This window comes from Paramisgurnus dabryanus, chromosome 3 (assembly GCF_030506205.2).
Source record: "Paramisgurnus dabryanus chromosome 3, PD_genome_1.1, whole genome shotgun sequence".
Taxonomy (NCBI): domain Eukaryota; kingdom Metazoa; phylum Chordata; class Actinopteri; order Cypriniformes; family Cobitidae; genus Paramisgurnus; species Paramisgurnus dabryanus.
In genome coordinates this window covers 11,398,134-11,415,574 of record NC_133339.1, presented here as the reverse complement: position 1 = coordinate 11,415,574, position 17,441 = coordinate 11,398,134, and the positions used below count along the sequence as shown (strand labels likewise).

The 17,441-nt window shown below is 37.0% G+C and overlaps 2 protein-coding genes across 2 annotated transcripts in view; both read left to right on the top strand.

The window, feature by feature from the left end:
* Nucleotides 1-476: 476 nt before the first annotated feature.
* Nucleotides 477-5,924, top strand: LOC135768882 (GTPase IMAP family member 7-like). The gene is made up of 4 exons (XM_065278243.1): nucleotides 477-578; nucleotides 2,591-2,660; nucleotides 2,746-3,357; nucleotides 4,511-5,924. Exons 2-4 carry the CDS (start codon nucleotides 2,657-2,659, stop codon nucleotides 4,612-4,614), a joined length of 720 nt encoding a protein of 239 aa, XP_065134315.1. The 5' UTR covers nucleotides 477-578; nucleotides 2,591-2,656; the 3' UTR covers nucleotides 4,615-5,924.
* Nucleotides 5,925-14,562: 8,638 nt separating this feature from the next.
* Nucleotides 14,563-17,441, top strand: part of LOC135768881 (interferon-induced very large GTPase 1-like) — a 40,718-nt gene continuing 37,839 nt past the window's right edge. Inside the window, exon 1 of the mRNA XM_065278241.1 lies at nucleotides 14,563-14,609. The gene's annotated coding sequence lies outside the window, so the exon portion shown is untranslated. The remainder of the gene's footprint in view (nucleotides 14,610-17,441) is intronic.

The window sequence follows — 17,441 nt, the reverse complement described above, 5'->3', positions numbered from 1 at the left end:
ACGTATTTATGTATTGATGTACGTGCATACACACACAGGCATATACACTATAGACATTTCCACATCAGATTCCAACCCTATTAAACCACACCTAAACCAGCTAATCAAGGCTTTCAGGATTTCTTTTCAGGAAATTTTGATTAAGTTCCTCATAGAATAAAAATAGCGATATCTACAAGGGATTTGTTGATGGCTTAGAGTCAAAACATATACCATACAATCATGATTGTAGTAACAGAATCACACACAACAACAGGTCCAAATCAATTGTTGCAGTGTAGGGAACCATATTTACTTGTGTTAAAGTCCCAGCATGCACTGGTACATTAACTATGGGTCGTCATAATATTGTGCAAAAACTGAACTTCCTTCTAAACTAAATTCTTTCTTTGTGAGGTTTAAATATGACTTCCAGTAACTCCACCTACAAAACTCCTATGATGCTTTTAGGTTGTTGTTTCTGTATATGTCGTATGACTTCGGGGAACACACACATTGTTTACAGGTGTGTATAAAAGGGGCAGCAGAGAACAAATTAAGGAAACAGAAAACCACCAGACAGAGCCTTCCACACTCAGGTTTGGCTTTATTTCTTTATAAGATCTATTCTGTTTGTTTTAAATTACTTTGCGTGTTACTATATTTGATTAGGCAAAACTGTAGAGATGGGTTTTTTACGATTTAATGTACATGTACAGGGGAATTTACAATACAACATACAGCAGAACAGTATGTCTGACATGGACATAATTACGTCACTGAGCAATTAGGACCAAAGAAGCCATTGGGATTGTAGGCATTTAACCTGAGAAATTTAAAAGATATTTATCTTTATTACTCTGTTTATTATACACATTGTGTAAATTTGACTGTGGCTTCACAATAAATCAACACATAACACATAAAAATAAAGAAAAAAAAGTAACACATTGAAATAAATTATTCATTCAATTTACTTAATTTTTTAAGTTAAGTGGTCGCAATCAATTTATTTAAGCTACATTTAAAAAAAATTAGGAATACAACAAAAAAAAACTTTTGTTTAAATGTAGCTTAAATAAATTGATTGCAACCACTTACCTTAAAAAATGAGTAAATTGAATGAATATTTTTTATGTAAATTAAATGTAAATGACTTATCGCTTTGCTTATCGGCAGGTAATCTGCAGACTTTATTTTGATTTTTCTGTGAAATTTTTTTGGAAAATCTGCAGAATTCTGCGGAAAGATTTTAAATGTTTTAAAAAGATATTAGAGAATTTAAGCTGTAAAAAATGCATCTAAAATAAACACATTTTTAAAAGCTTACAATGAAAATCAATACACCAAACCAATGAGTCCTCTGAATTAAAATGGACCAGCATGGACCAGATAATGTGCATGTCAAGATAGAATTATAGTTTGTACAATGAAAAAAAATTATTCATTTAATTTACTCAATTTTTTAAGGTAAGTGATTGCAATCAATTTATTTAAGCTACATTTAAACAAAAAATTAAGTTTTTTGTTTTGTGTTGCATTCCTAATTTTTGTTTTGTTTAAATGTAGCTTAAATAAATTGATTGCGACCACTTACCTTAAAAAATGAGTAAATTGAATGAATAATTTTTTTCAGTGTATATAAAATGACATATATTACTGTTTTATAGTGTTATATGTTATGGCAGAATAAAGAAGCTTGTGTTTATTCGTTCCCATTATGAATTTAGCATGTATGGAGATAATTTTATAATTTTTACAACGCACTGTAAACTGTATATTAAACATAACAAGAGCATTCGTCTTTTAAACGGATTTGAAATGATCATAAGCTGAATCATCACATAGACGACAGAGTCAGGTCTGCTTAACTCAATTAAGTTTCATTTCATCTCAAATATCAAATGGTTTGTGCTCTCGATCATTAAAAACCGTCAAAGCAAACATCACACACGTAGTTTATGTACTCAGCAGAAGGGAAAAGCTGTCTACAAGCAGAGGCTGGCACACAGGATTGTGGACACCATTGCTCTGGCTTATCAAAAGCATGCTATGCCTGCTCAGGTTATGGTTGTACTTCACCAGGAGTTTAGTGGAGTATTGGCTTGCAGTGCCTCGCTAACAGACATTTGCAGAGCTGCAGGCTGGGCGACACCTAACACGTTTACTAGGTTCTATAGTGTTCATGTCTCCGGGAGCCCCGGCTCGTGTGTTGACTTGCAGCGCCATTATGGTGCTACATTATTGCCAAAAATCCTCTATTGTAGAATTTGGTACTTCCTCTAATGCCCTTGGCAGTCATATCCAATGCCAGCCTTTTATCAGCTGAATTCTTGAAAACATATGCTAGGTTTGGCATCCATGTAAGCGACCCCTATGGGATAGCAGATTTACTATCAAAGTTAAGAAACAACCTAGCATTATGGGTTGACATTACATTAAACTGTCATATGATGACAATCACACAGTCTAAAAGAATCGCTGATGAGTCGCAGACACCAATGGCGATTCAAATCATGTGTAATAATAAAGTTTTCTACACATACACCTGCACACTAAAAATACATTAATAGATAAAAATAATGATGAAACTATTAATTGTCTTTTTCAGGATAGTAAACAGAAGAAGGAAGAAACAATAAACCTGCATATACAAGTGCAGAACCTGATCTGACTCATGGGTAATAAAACAAATAGATCAAATAGAAAACAAATAGAGTTTGTGTGTTATTAATAATACTCATCATGAGTTTGCTGTTTTTATAGATCACAAGGTTTCCAGATGGCCCTTTGTGGTATTTGGAAACTCTACATCAGTTCAGTTTGATCACGACAACATTCTACTGGGAGAAGAATCACCTCCTCTTAAAGATGAAGTATTCTCCAAGATTGATCCTGTACAGATAAAGATATCAGGAAGTCAGGTCTCAATCATCAACATGATTAACCACGATACTAAACATCACCTGGACTCTGCGGATCAGCTCATTGATCAACTAATGCATGACAATGAAATTTCTGCCTTCATCTTTGTTGTGCGTCTGGGTCAGTTAACAGATGCTGATAAGATGAGTCTTGAATGGCTACAAAGAGTATTTGGTGACAGTGTTCTTCAGTTTGTGATGATTCTCTTCACTTATGAGAGAAAAGAAGAGTCTGATTCTATAATAGATGATCTGAAGAAAAACACTGTTGAAGAGAAGCTGGTGAAGAAATGTGGAGGAAGATATCACATCTGCAGCAAAACCATGAACAACCAATCTGAGATGAGTGAACTGATGAGGAAGATTGACCATCTGTCTAATGAAAATCAAGACAAGTACTACACTGAACAGATGTACAGCACACAGTTAAGAGAAAGAAAAAAACAGAAAAAGAGTGAGTATCAGAGAGATGAGAACTGGAGGTTACATAGGTCACTGTCCCAGATAGCATGTATAATCGACCCAAGCATCAGCGTGTGTTAATCGGGCCGATTGTGGCCCGCAGCTCGCTCTGAGACATGCATTTTTGTTATGGTTGTAAAGCACTGGGCCGATTCATGTTCAACGTAACTGCTTACCCAGCTCTGGCTTTATGATCTGGACCAATTCTGGAAATGACTCGGCTTAGGTTAATTCAAGGTTGGTTTTAAAGGTGCAGTCAAATTTTAGCAGCATCTATTAGTGAGGTTGCGAATTGCAACCAACGGCTCAGTCCACTGCTCACCCTTCGCTTTTGCATAGATGGATAGAGAAGCTATGGTAGCCACCACCGGAAAAATATGTTTTCGTCGGAGACAACTTAGTAAAAAAGTTTGTCTGTTAAGGGCTTCTGTAGAAACATGGCGACACAAAATGGCGACTTCCACGTAAGGGGACCCTCTGTTTATGTAGATAAAAACGTCTCATTCTAAGGTTATAAAAACATAATGGTTCATTAGAAAAAGGTCTTTATAAGGTCTGATAATATAGTTTTGTATATTATTTTGCATTTCTGTCAAGAGATCCTTCTAAAAATTACACACTGCACCTTTAATGTAGCAATAATTAACATACAAATAATTTTTAAATTGATGTAAATTCCTGACCGTATCTGATAATGTACTCGTCTCATGTCATTGTCCAAAACAAAATATCTGCCGTAAATATGAATAACGATAGTGTCGTTTTGCAACGAGCATTCTTTAAAGAGCACTTATTGTCCGATTCATGATTTTACACATCCTTTGGTGTGTAAGTGTGTATTAGTACATGTTAACGATATGCACAAGGTAAAAACCCCAAAGTAAACAATGAGATGAGTTTTCGTCTCCAACATTTCCGGCAGGGACACAGTGCTTTCAAGAAGATAGAGAAATCTTATACCAAATACACAAAATAACGTTAATGGGAAGATTAATTTCTCATTGATCAGAAGGTGCTCCTAAATTTTTGACTGTGCTCCTAAACTAAAAAGAAATGTAAGCGTAGAGCCCTGCATCCAAATTATGTTTTGGTGGTTTCTGAGTAACGTGGTCATGCTGACCTCATCTATCTTGTGTTTTTCTCAGATGCAGTCCGCCGTAACGCCCTGACCAGAGGTCATACAGAAAAGGAGATAGAGCTCCTCATGGCCAGGTGGCTGCAGCTAGCATCTGATAGGAATGGTGGCTGAAGCCAGAAGGCGAACAGGCAGACAACGAAGTAAATGTTTCAATGTTAAAACTGTTGATATTGGAAAATAGTATTTGAACTCATTGATTTTAAATTAATGGGGTATGTGTGTATACCTGGTAATACATTTTGAGGTCCCCATTGTTTTACGGTTCGAAAATTAGTACCTTTTGCCTATTCTTTCTATTCAGGGTAGGCAAGGATAGTCGAATCTAAAACTATATAGCAATCACATTACCTTAAGTAAAGTAATACTCTAAGATTAGATCATACACACATATAAATGTCAGAAGACTTCCCCGTGGTTGATTCTCTGAGCTAAGTTCATGAAAGCAGACGACTTTTTGTCTTATAAAGTGTATTAATACAAGTTGGTTGTTTTGCAATTACAAGTTTTGCCGAATTGAAAAGAAAAATGAAAAGAAAAAAAAAAATTAGATAAAAAGTAAGGCAAGATTTTTAGGCTGTCAGACAATGGAGATGCTGGATGCGGAGTCCAGATCTGAATAAGTTCTGCAGCAGCATCAATTTATAGGGACGGTCTCAAGGCCAAATTCCAGGATCATGTCACGCCTTCGATCCTTACATTTACTGGGGACTTCCCCTATCATCTTCTTATATATACGACAAAGTCTTTTTGTTCTTCTCTGTTTTGATGCTCATTTAACATTTGTTTCACATGTTCAGAAAACTGTTAAGAAATTTTTTTTATCTTAAAAAGTATTGCTAAATTGTGTCCAATGTTGTCACTTCTAGTTGCTGAAAAGCTGATCAAATTTTTGTGTTTTCTCGCATTGACTATTGTAATGCTTTATTGGTGGGGGTCCCAAACGCTACTCTAAATAAACTACTGATTGGAGCCAGGATGAGGTATCACATCACTCCAGTCTTGGAGTCTTTACATTGGCTCCGTGTCAGATTTTGGGTGGACTTTAAAGTTCTTATGCTTGCATATAAAGTTTTAAACGGTTTAGCTCCTCACTACCTCACTGAGCTTTTAGTTGCCTACACCCCCGTGCGTGCTCTGCGCCCTCGGAAACTGGCCTTTTAGTTGTTCCTAATACCCGTTTAAAGCTTATTTCTTTAGGGTAGCTTTTACTTAAAATTTATTTATTTTTTTACTCACTGATAGTATGTTCTTATTTTGTGTGGTTTTATATTTGACTTGTTTTATGTATTGCTTGTATAATTGTTTCTTTTTTCTTTTGTGCAGCGCCTTGAGATGCTACTTTTATAGGCGCTTTAGAAAATAAAGTTTTATATTATTATTATTCTCCGAGCTCTTCTGCGGTTTCTCCGACGGAGACAGGTCTTTAAATCAGACCCGTAATGTATCTCTTTTGCTTTGTTCTTTTTAATACATGTATCAATCTCTCTACTCTTAATAAACCAGTAAATACAAAACCATATATGTGTCATTTTGTTAAACCTGCAATTTAAGAGCTGTCATGTATTCCCAACTCAGTGATTATAACACTTTGCATTAAAGCAACACTTGGCATATAAAATAACAAAAGGAGTATAAAATAACAAACCACAGGTTTATATTGCTCCCAAGGATTACATATAAAATTAGGTGTACTTGTTACGGCTTCCAACAACCCACTAAACAAAAACACGTCCAGAAGACGTCATTATAACGTCTTTGTCTACCGTTTAAAAGACGTCCACTGAGTAGCCAGAATGAAAGTTTTTGCAACGTCTTTTTTAGACGTCTTTTTTGTGTTGAAATTAGACGTCCTACTGACATGCTTGTTGAATGTTTAAAAGATGTCTACTGGAAAGCCAGAGACAACGTTCATTTAATGTCTTTTTTAGACGTCTTTTATGTGTTGAAATTAGACGTCCTACTGACATGTTTGTTGAACGTTCAAAAGAAGTCCATGGAGTATCCAGAATGAAAGTTTTTGCAACTTCTTTTCTAAACGTCTTTTTTGTGTTGAAATTAGACATCCTACTGAAATGCTTGCTAAACGTTTAAAAGACATCGTTTAAAGGATGTTTTTTAAATGTTCATTATTGAAATCCAAGTGACATCCTTACAGGGTTTTTCGATGTCTTTGCGGACCTCTAAAAGACATTCATACAATTTTTAATTATGTTTAATTTCAGACATCCCTGATGACCTCCATTTAAACCAGGTGTACAATTTTACTTCTTAAGGCAACCGTTCAAAATGGTCTTATCACCAAATATGCTACAAAGGGTTTGGACATTAACACTTTTTCAGGTACTGGATGTTGACCGTGTGCACACCTACTGCTTTAAAATATTAAATACCCATCCCCTTGGCTGACATGTACCTATCCAAGAACTTTAGGTGGGCAGAGACATTTTGTAATATGGGTCACAGTATGTAAGAAGGAGAAGGACGATGACAGGTAACACTAAACAGAACTTTATTTGACAGACTATGGGTAAATACCCATAACATAGACAAGAACCAACAATGAATAAAGACAATGTTAAGCATGTGTGTGTATAAAACAATTAAAGATGGTGGTTGAGGGGGTGCAAATGATTATGGGTAATGTAGTCCAGTGAGCGAGAGCAGACGATCCCTGCAAACTTGCGCCGTGGAGAGCAATGAAGAGTAGGAGGAGGTTCTGGAGGCAGATGGATTGCCAGGAGGAGGAAGAAAGATGCAGTCCAGGATGGGGCCTTGAGCAAGGCAACACATGAGCATGAGAAGCCATGGAGGAGTGGAAGGAACCATCATGGAGGAGACCAGGGTGCTGACTGATGGACACAGAGCTGCAGACGGTGGCGGAAGAGCCTGAGATGTAACCAGACAGACACAGAGCCCGGCTGGAAACAAGGTGCTGGAGAGCCAAGGCTTTTATTGTGGCCAGCTTAAGTCACACCTGTGCAATAATCATGCTGTCTAATCAGCATGTTGATGTGCCACACATGTGAGTTGGATTATCTTGTCAAAGGAGAAGTGCTCACTAACACAGATTTACACAGATTTCTGAACAATATTTATGAGAAATAGGCCTTTTGTGTACATAGAAAAAGTATATGTTTTTCTATACATGTCTTTGCAGAAAACTGAAACGAAAAAAGAAGGCAAAATACTTTGTTTCCCTTTATCTTCCAGACAGACTGTAGCAGTCAGAAATGTCATCTGCATTTGTCCAGAGAACCCACTGAGCAAAAACACGTCTAAAAGAAGTAATCATAATGTCTTTGTCTAACGTTTAAAAGATGTTCCGTGATGTTCCAAGGGGAGCTGGGAGGCAATATTTGGACTTGACTGTAATAAGAGCCACACCTACAACAACAGGTAGTGGGAAGTACAACTGGTTCCAAAATCAGTTTTACAAGTGGCCATTTTTAAGGGAAAGGATATGAATCTAAAGATAGGCTCTATGCTAAAGCAGGCAGAAAAAATACAGTGGATGAGCAAAAAAAACCCTTGGTGTTTGGTGTCATATTCATTTATAAACAATGTTTTTACATGTATTTTAGGAACAATTGTACTTGATGGAATAACCTTATTTTTATCACATGTTTCATGTGTCATGCTCTCATACTTTCATTGCTGTTAGTTTATGTCAGTCCTGAGGTTTGCTTGCCAACAGACAATGGACTACTATGGACACAAATGTAGAAATGATGAATAAATGCAAAAAATGCAACAAATATATATATATATATATATATATATATATATATATATATATATATATATATATATATATATATATATATATAAACATGTGCCAATTTTATGTGATTTCTTGTTTTTAAATTGCAGGTAGTTCTCCAGACTATCTGACAATAAATTCTTGATTTACAAAAAAAATTCCATATGAGTTCATATCGGTCTCTGGTCAGATGTTCAGATATTTAATATTTTTGGCACAGCCATAGACATCTACTATCTTCATACAAGAAAGAATTGGCCTTGTAAATGTTTCAGGAAAACGTGTAGACATCATAGCTTTTCTTCTCTAATTACCATAGTTAAATTCCATAACATGCCAATTATGTGATACCAATTTCACGTGTTTGCTCATACATAAGTTCTTACATAATTTTTTAGTTAGTTCCTCGTTATTGCCTTGATAATAGAAAATATGAACTAGGCATCATGTATGACAGATGCCAATGTGAGGTATTAGCTACAAAATGAACAGATCCTGCCATGACCAATATAGGAGACATATCTTGTATGTATAGGGCTTATATGTGGATATTTATAAGCAATACATGAGACCAATATGGCCCGTATATGCACCTCAATTTTGCCTACATGTATATGCAGCATATACTGTATGTGCATATAAGCTGCAGGTTTCATATATGTGCATATATCCTCATATAGGTTCTTTCCATGTGGGTTTGCATGTCCACAGACATCCATAAGGAGTCATTGTCTGACGTTCATACACGGAACCTTTTTGGTACGTTCACAGACATCCAAAAGGGGTGCAAGAGTGACGTCCAGACACTGACCCTGTTTTGCACGTCCACAGACAGCCATAAGGAGTCATAGTCTGACGTTCATACACTAAACCTTTTTGGTACGTTCACAGACATCCAAAAGGGGTGCAAGAGTGACGTCCAGACACTGACCCTCTATTGCACGTCCAGCAGACGTTTAAAAGTGGGTCTGAACTAACGGACGTTATACAGACATGATCTGAATGTCTCCCAGACGTTCCATGTTTGGTGGGAAGCTGCTTCCTTCCCCAACTATGCACCTGTCTGTCATTAGACTTGTGCTTAATTATATAGTTCACCAAGTGCCACCTAGTGGACATGAACAAAATGGCTCCTACAGTACTATTTGGCTTAAAAAGGTTGGATAATGTGCATCTTACACAACACCATGAGGAAACAAGCTCATACATCAAACAGAATGATGTTTCACTAAAATCTAAGGCAGCAGAAAATTTTCTGTGATGGTTTGGGTTAGGGGAAGGGAATATAATATAAAATTTGTACGGTATAAAAACCATTACGTCTATGGAATGTTCCCACAAAACATGGAAACCACAATGTGTGTGTGTGCATAAGTTATTAAAAAAGGCATTAAACTCGTCTTCCTTGTGCTGTTTTATTTTCAGTTTATCTTTCTTAACGACTCCTCAGCAATTTTAGTATTAACCTGACATGAATGGAAATCAATAAAGTTTAAACAAGCCCAAATAAGGAACGGATTTGGAGGGGAGCTTTATATCCTCTCACTCTGGGTTCCGCAATCGGACCACATTAAAACCGAGTGCTCACAGAGCTATCGGACCTAAATTCATGCCGAGAACTGGATGAGTGTTTCAGCCTTAATCACCCCACTTTCTCTGATCTACAATACACAACAGATAGTTAACTGAATGCAGAATTAACTTTTATTCAATTTGTGACTCTACTTTTAACCATCACAGAACACACTGAAGGCATTATAGCCACATTAAGCCTGTAAAAGTGGATGGAGTCTTCCATGTTGTCGCATCACAGATGTCAGATAGTTGCACACCACGCAGGGCTGCCCAGGAAGTGGCAACTGCACGTACAAAATGGCACTTCACAGAAGCTGGAACTTCATGACCTGCATTAAAAGCATGCATGATCTGTAACCCAACGAGATAATCTATTCTTACACAAAGCCACATCCTTTTTGTGATCACCATAACACACAAACATTTGATCAGTGACATGCCAGACTGCAGTAACTTCAACATACTGCTGAAGAGCCCTAACTGAGCACAGGACTGAACTTTGTTCATCTGTAAAAGTAGACAGAGTAATGGGCTTATTTATGTATTGTGGTGACAAAACCTTTGGAAGAAATGCAGGATTCAGCATTTATACTCCGGTCCCCAACGTAAACACTGCAGGCTAACTGACAACGCATGCAAATCACTAACAAATTGTGCAGTGAACAATGCCAGCAAAAAAAAGAAAGAAAGGAAATCATAAAAATAAAAAGAAATAATAAAAATAATAAAAGAAAAACAATTATTATGCGTTTACAAAATGAAATAAAAAATAATCAAAGATATTTTTCAAAGATATCAAAAACCCTTTTAATAGCCGACCTCCAACTCACGCTGCAGTCATGAACCGTAGCACAACTATTATTGTTTTTATAATACTCAATTACTAGCGTGCACTCTAGCCAGAGAATTAATATAAACAACATATCATGCAGATGTATTATAGATCAAAATAAACATCATAAATGTACAGCTTCTATTTAGGTACAAAGCAAATTTATAAACAAAATCCTGCAAATGCAGAAAACAAAACACTCTACAGAATAAAAAACAACTTTCAAAAGAAAACAACTATCAAAAGAAAAACGAAAATAAACGTATTGTATTGGTGTGGCCTTAGCCATCACATCCACATTGACTAACGGCTCAAATGGTGAGCACAAGAGGCTACTTAAAACCAAAGTTAGATCCCATTGAGGAACCACAGGCTCACGGCTGGGTCGGAGTTGGCTAACACCTTGAAGAAACATTCGAATAAAACGATGTGTGCATACTGACACACCTTCTACTGGTCCTCAGTATACAGAAAACGCTGCAACATAAACTTTAATTAGAACTAGCCATGTTCTAATAGGCTTTGCAGGAAATCCAAGATGTTACCAAGAGTGCAAGAATGAGGATCAATTTTCCCTTTATAAAACCACAGAGAAAATGCTTTCCATTTATCTGCATACATTCGACTTGTAAAAGATGCATGTGCATTCACTAGCATGTGTCTGACCCCTTGTGAGCATTTCAATATGATTAGGTTTCCCCTACAGGCCAAATCCATAAATTCAATGTGTGGGGCCTGTTGTGCCACAATGTCCCGTTCATCTGAGAAAGCAGATCTAAGCCGTTTCTCAATGTCAAGGAAGGATCCTCGGAAGCTAGAATTTCGAGGATGCTACGTCATCGACGTCCGTCGAAGGACTGTTCCAATGTCGAGGATCCTTGAAATTTCAGCCAAGGACTGAGTCCTTCATTCGAGAAATATCCCATATACAGGAAAGGATGCAAATTTGTATCCTTCGCGCTCTTCACGCGCTGAAATCACCCACAATCCTATGCGCGCAGCACCAAAAGCACACCTTTCAATAACGCAATGACGTAATGACGTGCACTTGCAAGCCTGTTCCATTTAACGTGTTCTCAGAATACTTAAAAGGAGCCTCGCTTAGCCTCTAAAGGAAGTGACTTGTAAGGACTAGTCCTGCCAAGGAAGTATCCTTGACATTGAGAAACGGCTCTAGTCTTATTGGCAGTGGGCATGGACTGCCCCTCAGTAGCAAGAGATAAAACCATGGGCTGTTTGGCCAGAATGGACCTATCAGTAGAACAGACTGCCTCGTTTCCTGAATTTGTCACAATGTCATCTAAACTTGTTGCAGGGGTAGAAATGCATACAGTTAAAAAGTTAAACTCTGTACTTTATGGGATGCAAATGAGTTCCTTAAAGTGAAGAAAGGGGGACCACCTTCTGTGGACTTCCTCTGACATCAACAGCCAATCACGGTTCTGCATCAGGAAAGCGCCAACATGCAAACTCTTCCTTATCTAAAGTTATAAAAGTACCTTTTCTCCAGACGTCCCACGCTCTGAGTCTCCCCCTGAAAAGAGAGACATTAACAGAGTTCTGAGTCTCTGGCCCGTGCGTCCAGAGACAGAGCGGATCACACCACGTTTCGAGCCTCACGTCCAGAAAGGCAATAACCTACGTCTGCAACAAGGTGAAGCTCAGAAGAGCAAACCTACACTTCAAGAGGCCTTTACCTGCGGGCTCCACCTTCTGCACCGGCTACCAGATCACATCTGCATGTTCCAGATCGCTAGAATCCTCTCTGTGCTTCCCGGAGATCAGCATTTTCACAGCACTTCGTGTTCAAGGCTGTTGAACTGAACCTGACTCTTTCCCCATTGCAGTACGAGAAAAGCCTTATACCAAAGGACAGCTCATTCGACCGCACAGAACGTAAATATAACACTCATATATAACGTTCATCTGTGTGCTATTACTTACCAGTTCGTTATTCAGAGTTTTGTGTTAGTTAAAGCTCTACTGTGTACTTTATTGAGTTAATTCTTAACAAAAACCCATGTTTTCTTTCAAAAGTATGTGCTCATTCATGTGTAATTACTTCCCACCCACTAATGAAAGTATTCTCGTAAGTGTAGAATCTGCTTTTTAAAATGCATACCGTCGAAGCGCTCTCTGGCTGAATCCATGTTGTGCCTCCATCTTTGAAATACATTCGCCGACGAGGGACATTCCTGCAATTCAAGCTCCACCTTTCGCGCTTTCACTCTACACTCACAGCTGGCCGATAGCTGAAGCCTCCAGAGGTTGCATGTGTAGGCGCTATACGTCATCAAGACGTTCTTATTTCAGAATATTAACAATTATAAAGCTGACAATTATTTTTAGTTAATTGTAAATTGATGTAATATGCGTATGACTTGCGAATATAATGCTCAGTTGATTTAAATAAACCAGGCTTGATGACGTATCGTATCCAGCCTGTGACCTGCGTAGCTGAATCCTTCGGATTTTACAACAACCGCACACCGTGATGAACCTGCGATCTAATGCTTTGATTTGAAAGCCTGTTGAAGACATATTCTCGAGGACATTAAAACAAATCGCCAAGGAAGCGAAACGGGGATTTTAAACGACAACGCGACAGGAAAAACATCAAGACCAAAGTCACTATTGGAGTTAGTTTTCCAAGAGGGGGCTCAAGGGACACTGAAGTTGCACTTTCTATATTCTCCACAGGTAATTCAGCATATTCGTTTACATCTATACAGTCCATGTTGTAAACTTGAAGTTTTATAGTTCCTTGGCTAACTTTAGCATGATTATGCATAACACTTGTTAGTGTAAACATGCATGTGGTTTAATGTGTTCGAACAGACACGCCGTCTCTCCGCCCATTTATGTAATCTGAGGTACTGAGATAAATGTTTTTCATCTTTTCTGACCTCTAGCTCAAACACACGGTGACAGCGGCATGACACGGCCGGGCCACCGTACGAGTTAAAACGCATTCCGAATGGGGGGGGCTAGAAAGTATTATTCAGTTGCTTGTCATATAGACTTTCACCGCTAGATGGGAGTAGATCTTACACAGTGGAGCTTTAACACAGTTTTTTTCAGGGGTAGTCTACAGGAGCAACATATAGCGCCCTCTCATGGCTGTAGACAGTAATGTTTTCCTTTGTTTCATGTTACAGTATGAATTAATTTTGACATATAAGTCGCAACTGACTTTAAGTCGCAGGACCAACCAAACTATGAAAAAAGTGCGACTTATAGTCCGAAAAATACGGTATATATATATAATAAAAGTGCATAAGGCACATGACCCAAGTTCACAGTACTTAAATTGATTTGTTTTAAAACTTAAATGGTCTAATATATATATTGGGGGGGGGGAATTTCAAATGTGGTCACCCTGGGGCACTACACTGTGTTAATCCGGGCCAGCTTTGTCAGAGGTTGTGTGCTAAAAATTCTGTTATAGGTAGGGATGCAAATGTTATCAGGGCTCTGAGAAAATCATTTTGTTACTTTCGCCCCCACTCTCCCCTATTTCATGTGACATACTGAGCTGGTCCCATCAAAAGAACTCAAAAACCAGGTATCAAATTGGTTGATTGGTTGAGGTTGAAAAAATTAAATGCCAGCCAAGAAAGCTGCTGGAGCACAAATTTTGTGTAAATAAAGTTATATTTTCACTTTTTACACCTTTTAATTTTAGTGTTCAATTATGGGATTAGTTCACAAAGGCGATTAGAGCACAAACAGACATACAAAATGTGCAGAGCAATGAGGCACCAAGACCAGAATTTAGAACCACAATCCATCATAATTTTTAGCATGTAGAGGTTGTTACTTTATGTCATGTGATATCAGGGAACTGTTTACCGGTGTGTAGGCTATAAAAAAGACACCAGAGAACACATTCAGGAAACAGGCAGACAACATCTACACACACAGACCTTCGCAATAAAGGTTTGGCTTTATTTCTTTATAAGATCTATTCTGTTTGTTTTAAATTACGTTGTCTTATGACAACTGCACTGTAAACCTAACAGTTAACTTAACTCAAACCATTTAAGTAAACCGGTTGCATTAGACCATTTAAGTTTTAAAACAAATCAATTTAAGTACTGTGAACTTGAGTCATGTGCATTATGCACTTTTATTTTAGTAGTGTGAACTTAAATATAAGTGCATAACTGCATATGACTCAATTTGTTTAAGTTCACAGTACTCAAATGTATGTGTTTTGAAACTATGCAACCAGTTTACTTAAATGGTTTTAGTTAACTTTTACAGTGTGATTATGTGATACCCAAAACTGTAGCTATTGGTTATTGTTTTTATGATTACACGTTTAAAATTTTCCTATACATCTCATAATATGCAATAAATTTAATATGAAACAGTGTCTGATATACTGTAACATGGTGGAGATAATTACGTTAATGAGCAATTAGGATCAAAGAAGCCAATGTGATTGTATGCATTTAAACTGAGCAATTAAAAAGAGAATTATTACTTTACTTTGCTTTTTTATCCACGTTGTGGAAATTTGACTCTGGCTTCACAATAAATCAACACATAACAAATAAATATCAAGAAACAAGTAACACATAACACATTAAAAACACATCAGTTATTTATATTTTATGTAACTTATTGTTCGTGGTTGCCTATATATCCTCTTCCTGATGGCAAGAATTGAATATTGCAATGAAGGGTGTACGACACATCCTCAACTATCTTTAAACCCTTTTGCTTGATGCTGTCAGTATTTTCTAAAAAATAAATAATAATAATAAGTTGAGCATCAGTGTATGCCCCCAGATACTTAAAATTACAGACAAATTGTTAAGTCTGACTTTATGCACTGCTTCCAGGTTCAAGCTGTCTCAAATGCTATAGGGAAAAAATACATGCTAATATACACTTGTATCATAATGCAAAACTAAAAAACCCAGATCCTAATTTTTATACATTTTTACCAGACATAGATGTGCATTTTTTAGGAAATATTAAAGCTCACATAACACACGCTGTTTCTGCATTTCTGATGTTAATCTGGAGTACCTATATAGTAGTATTACATCCTTTATATCTCCGAAGAGTCTTTAGTTTAATCAGATTTATAAAAGAAAGATCAGCTTTACAGATTCTTTCCGATAACATACAAAACTCACGCAAAACTCCGCTGCTACCCCGGATAAACAAAATATATCCATTGTTTTCATAATGCTGGCTTTCTTCTCATTACATCCAAAAACACATTTATTCTTTAGGCCATTGTTGAGTTTGATATAAAACAAAGCTGTTGCGTGAAGTGATGCCTGTATCTTGGCCTGTGACTGCTCTCGCTCTCCCGCTGATTGACGGGTGGGCGTGGTTTTCCTGGAGAAGTGCCCATAAAAAGAAAATAAATGTATAGCGTACCCCTGAAAAGTCATCTGGACCCGTAATCAATAAAAACGTTCTGAAACTTGTACGAATCCTGGCAAAGTGCATTCGGCACAGAAATACTCGGTTACATGTCCAACTGCTTTCTGACACTTTGCATGAGGAAACAACTCTTAAACAGTGTTAATAAGTCAGAATGCAAGAAATACCATTGACCCCACCCTTAATATATTGCTGTCGGTGACTCAGTGCACCTGGACAGTTTATACTGGGTGTACATTGAGTTTATACAATTTTTGGTTAAAGAAAAAAGTATGTAAGAAATTTATATCAATTAATGATAAAATGGCCCTGATATGTCACTAGACATTAAGAAATCATTTTCATTTCAAATACTTATATCACTGACAACAGTAGTCTGGCCAGGATATTGTCATTTAAAAAGTGGAGTTGCAGTTTATGTTGTCATGTTGTGTATTGGCCACCAGTTTTGTGATTGTAGTACCAGTTTTGGCCACAATCCTACATACTATTGCTTTAAATGTGTGACATGAATAAATAGTAGGGGTGTGATGAGACACTTAATTCATGAGATGAGACTCAAGATTGAGTTCACGAGAATGAGAGCGCTTCTGTTGAGCAAGAACATGCAAAGATAAAATCATGTAAAGTCAGGTTTAATCTACTAAAACACTTCACATCGGACACTGATCAACATTTGGAAACCCAAACAAAAAAGCCCACGCAGCAAAAGTTCAGTTTTTATGTACAACAATGTGCAGTCTTTTGTTACTGAATGAGCACTGTCTTGATGAAATGCAAAACTCTTTAAACCTGCCTCAGGATGTGGGAAGGTTTGGTGGTTTTTCAGCTCATCAAAGCATGTCATGTTGCATACCTAATGATGACTCTGATGATGTTTAAGTAAAAATGTATTTATGTCTTGATTATGATTCATAGACCCTTATTATAAAGTGTAACCATAATCTCTTTTGTTTGAAGGAATTGATTTAAGACATCCTTAATATGTGGTCTGACTTTGTACAAGCATGTCTTATCATTTATCTCCTCAGATAGACTAGAAGATGTACATTATAGCTGAAAGGTATCTGCAGACATTTTTATCTAGGTTTGTCAGTCTGTATCACCTAACATGTTTTTGCATTCATATGTGAAAAACTGTCTTTTAGATTATGGACCTGTCTATTCATGTTTGGTGCTTCTCTTTTAAAAGGTTTAAAATGTTAGGGCAGAATCATAATAACCACAGAAACAGTAAAGTTCAACTCATGAGACATTAACAATCAACAAGCAGCTTTATGTGCCACTGATTTATGAATATGGTACTGAATTTATCAACATCCTAGCCAGCAAAAATGTATTACATGATGTTTTTGAAACAAAATA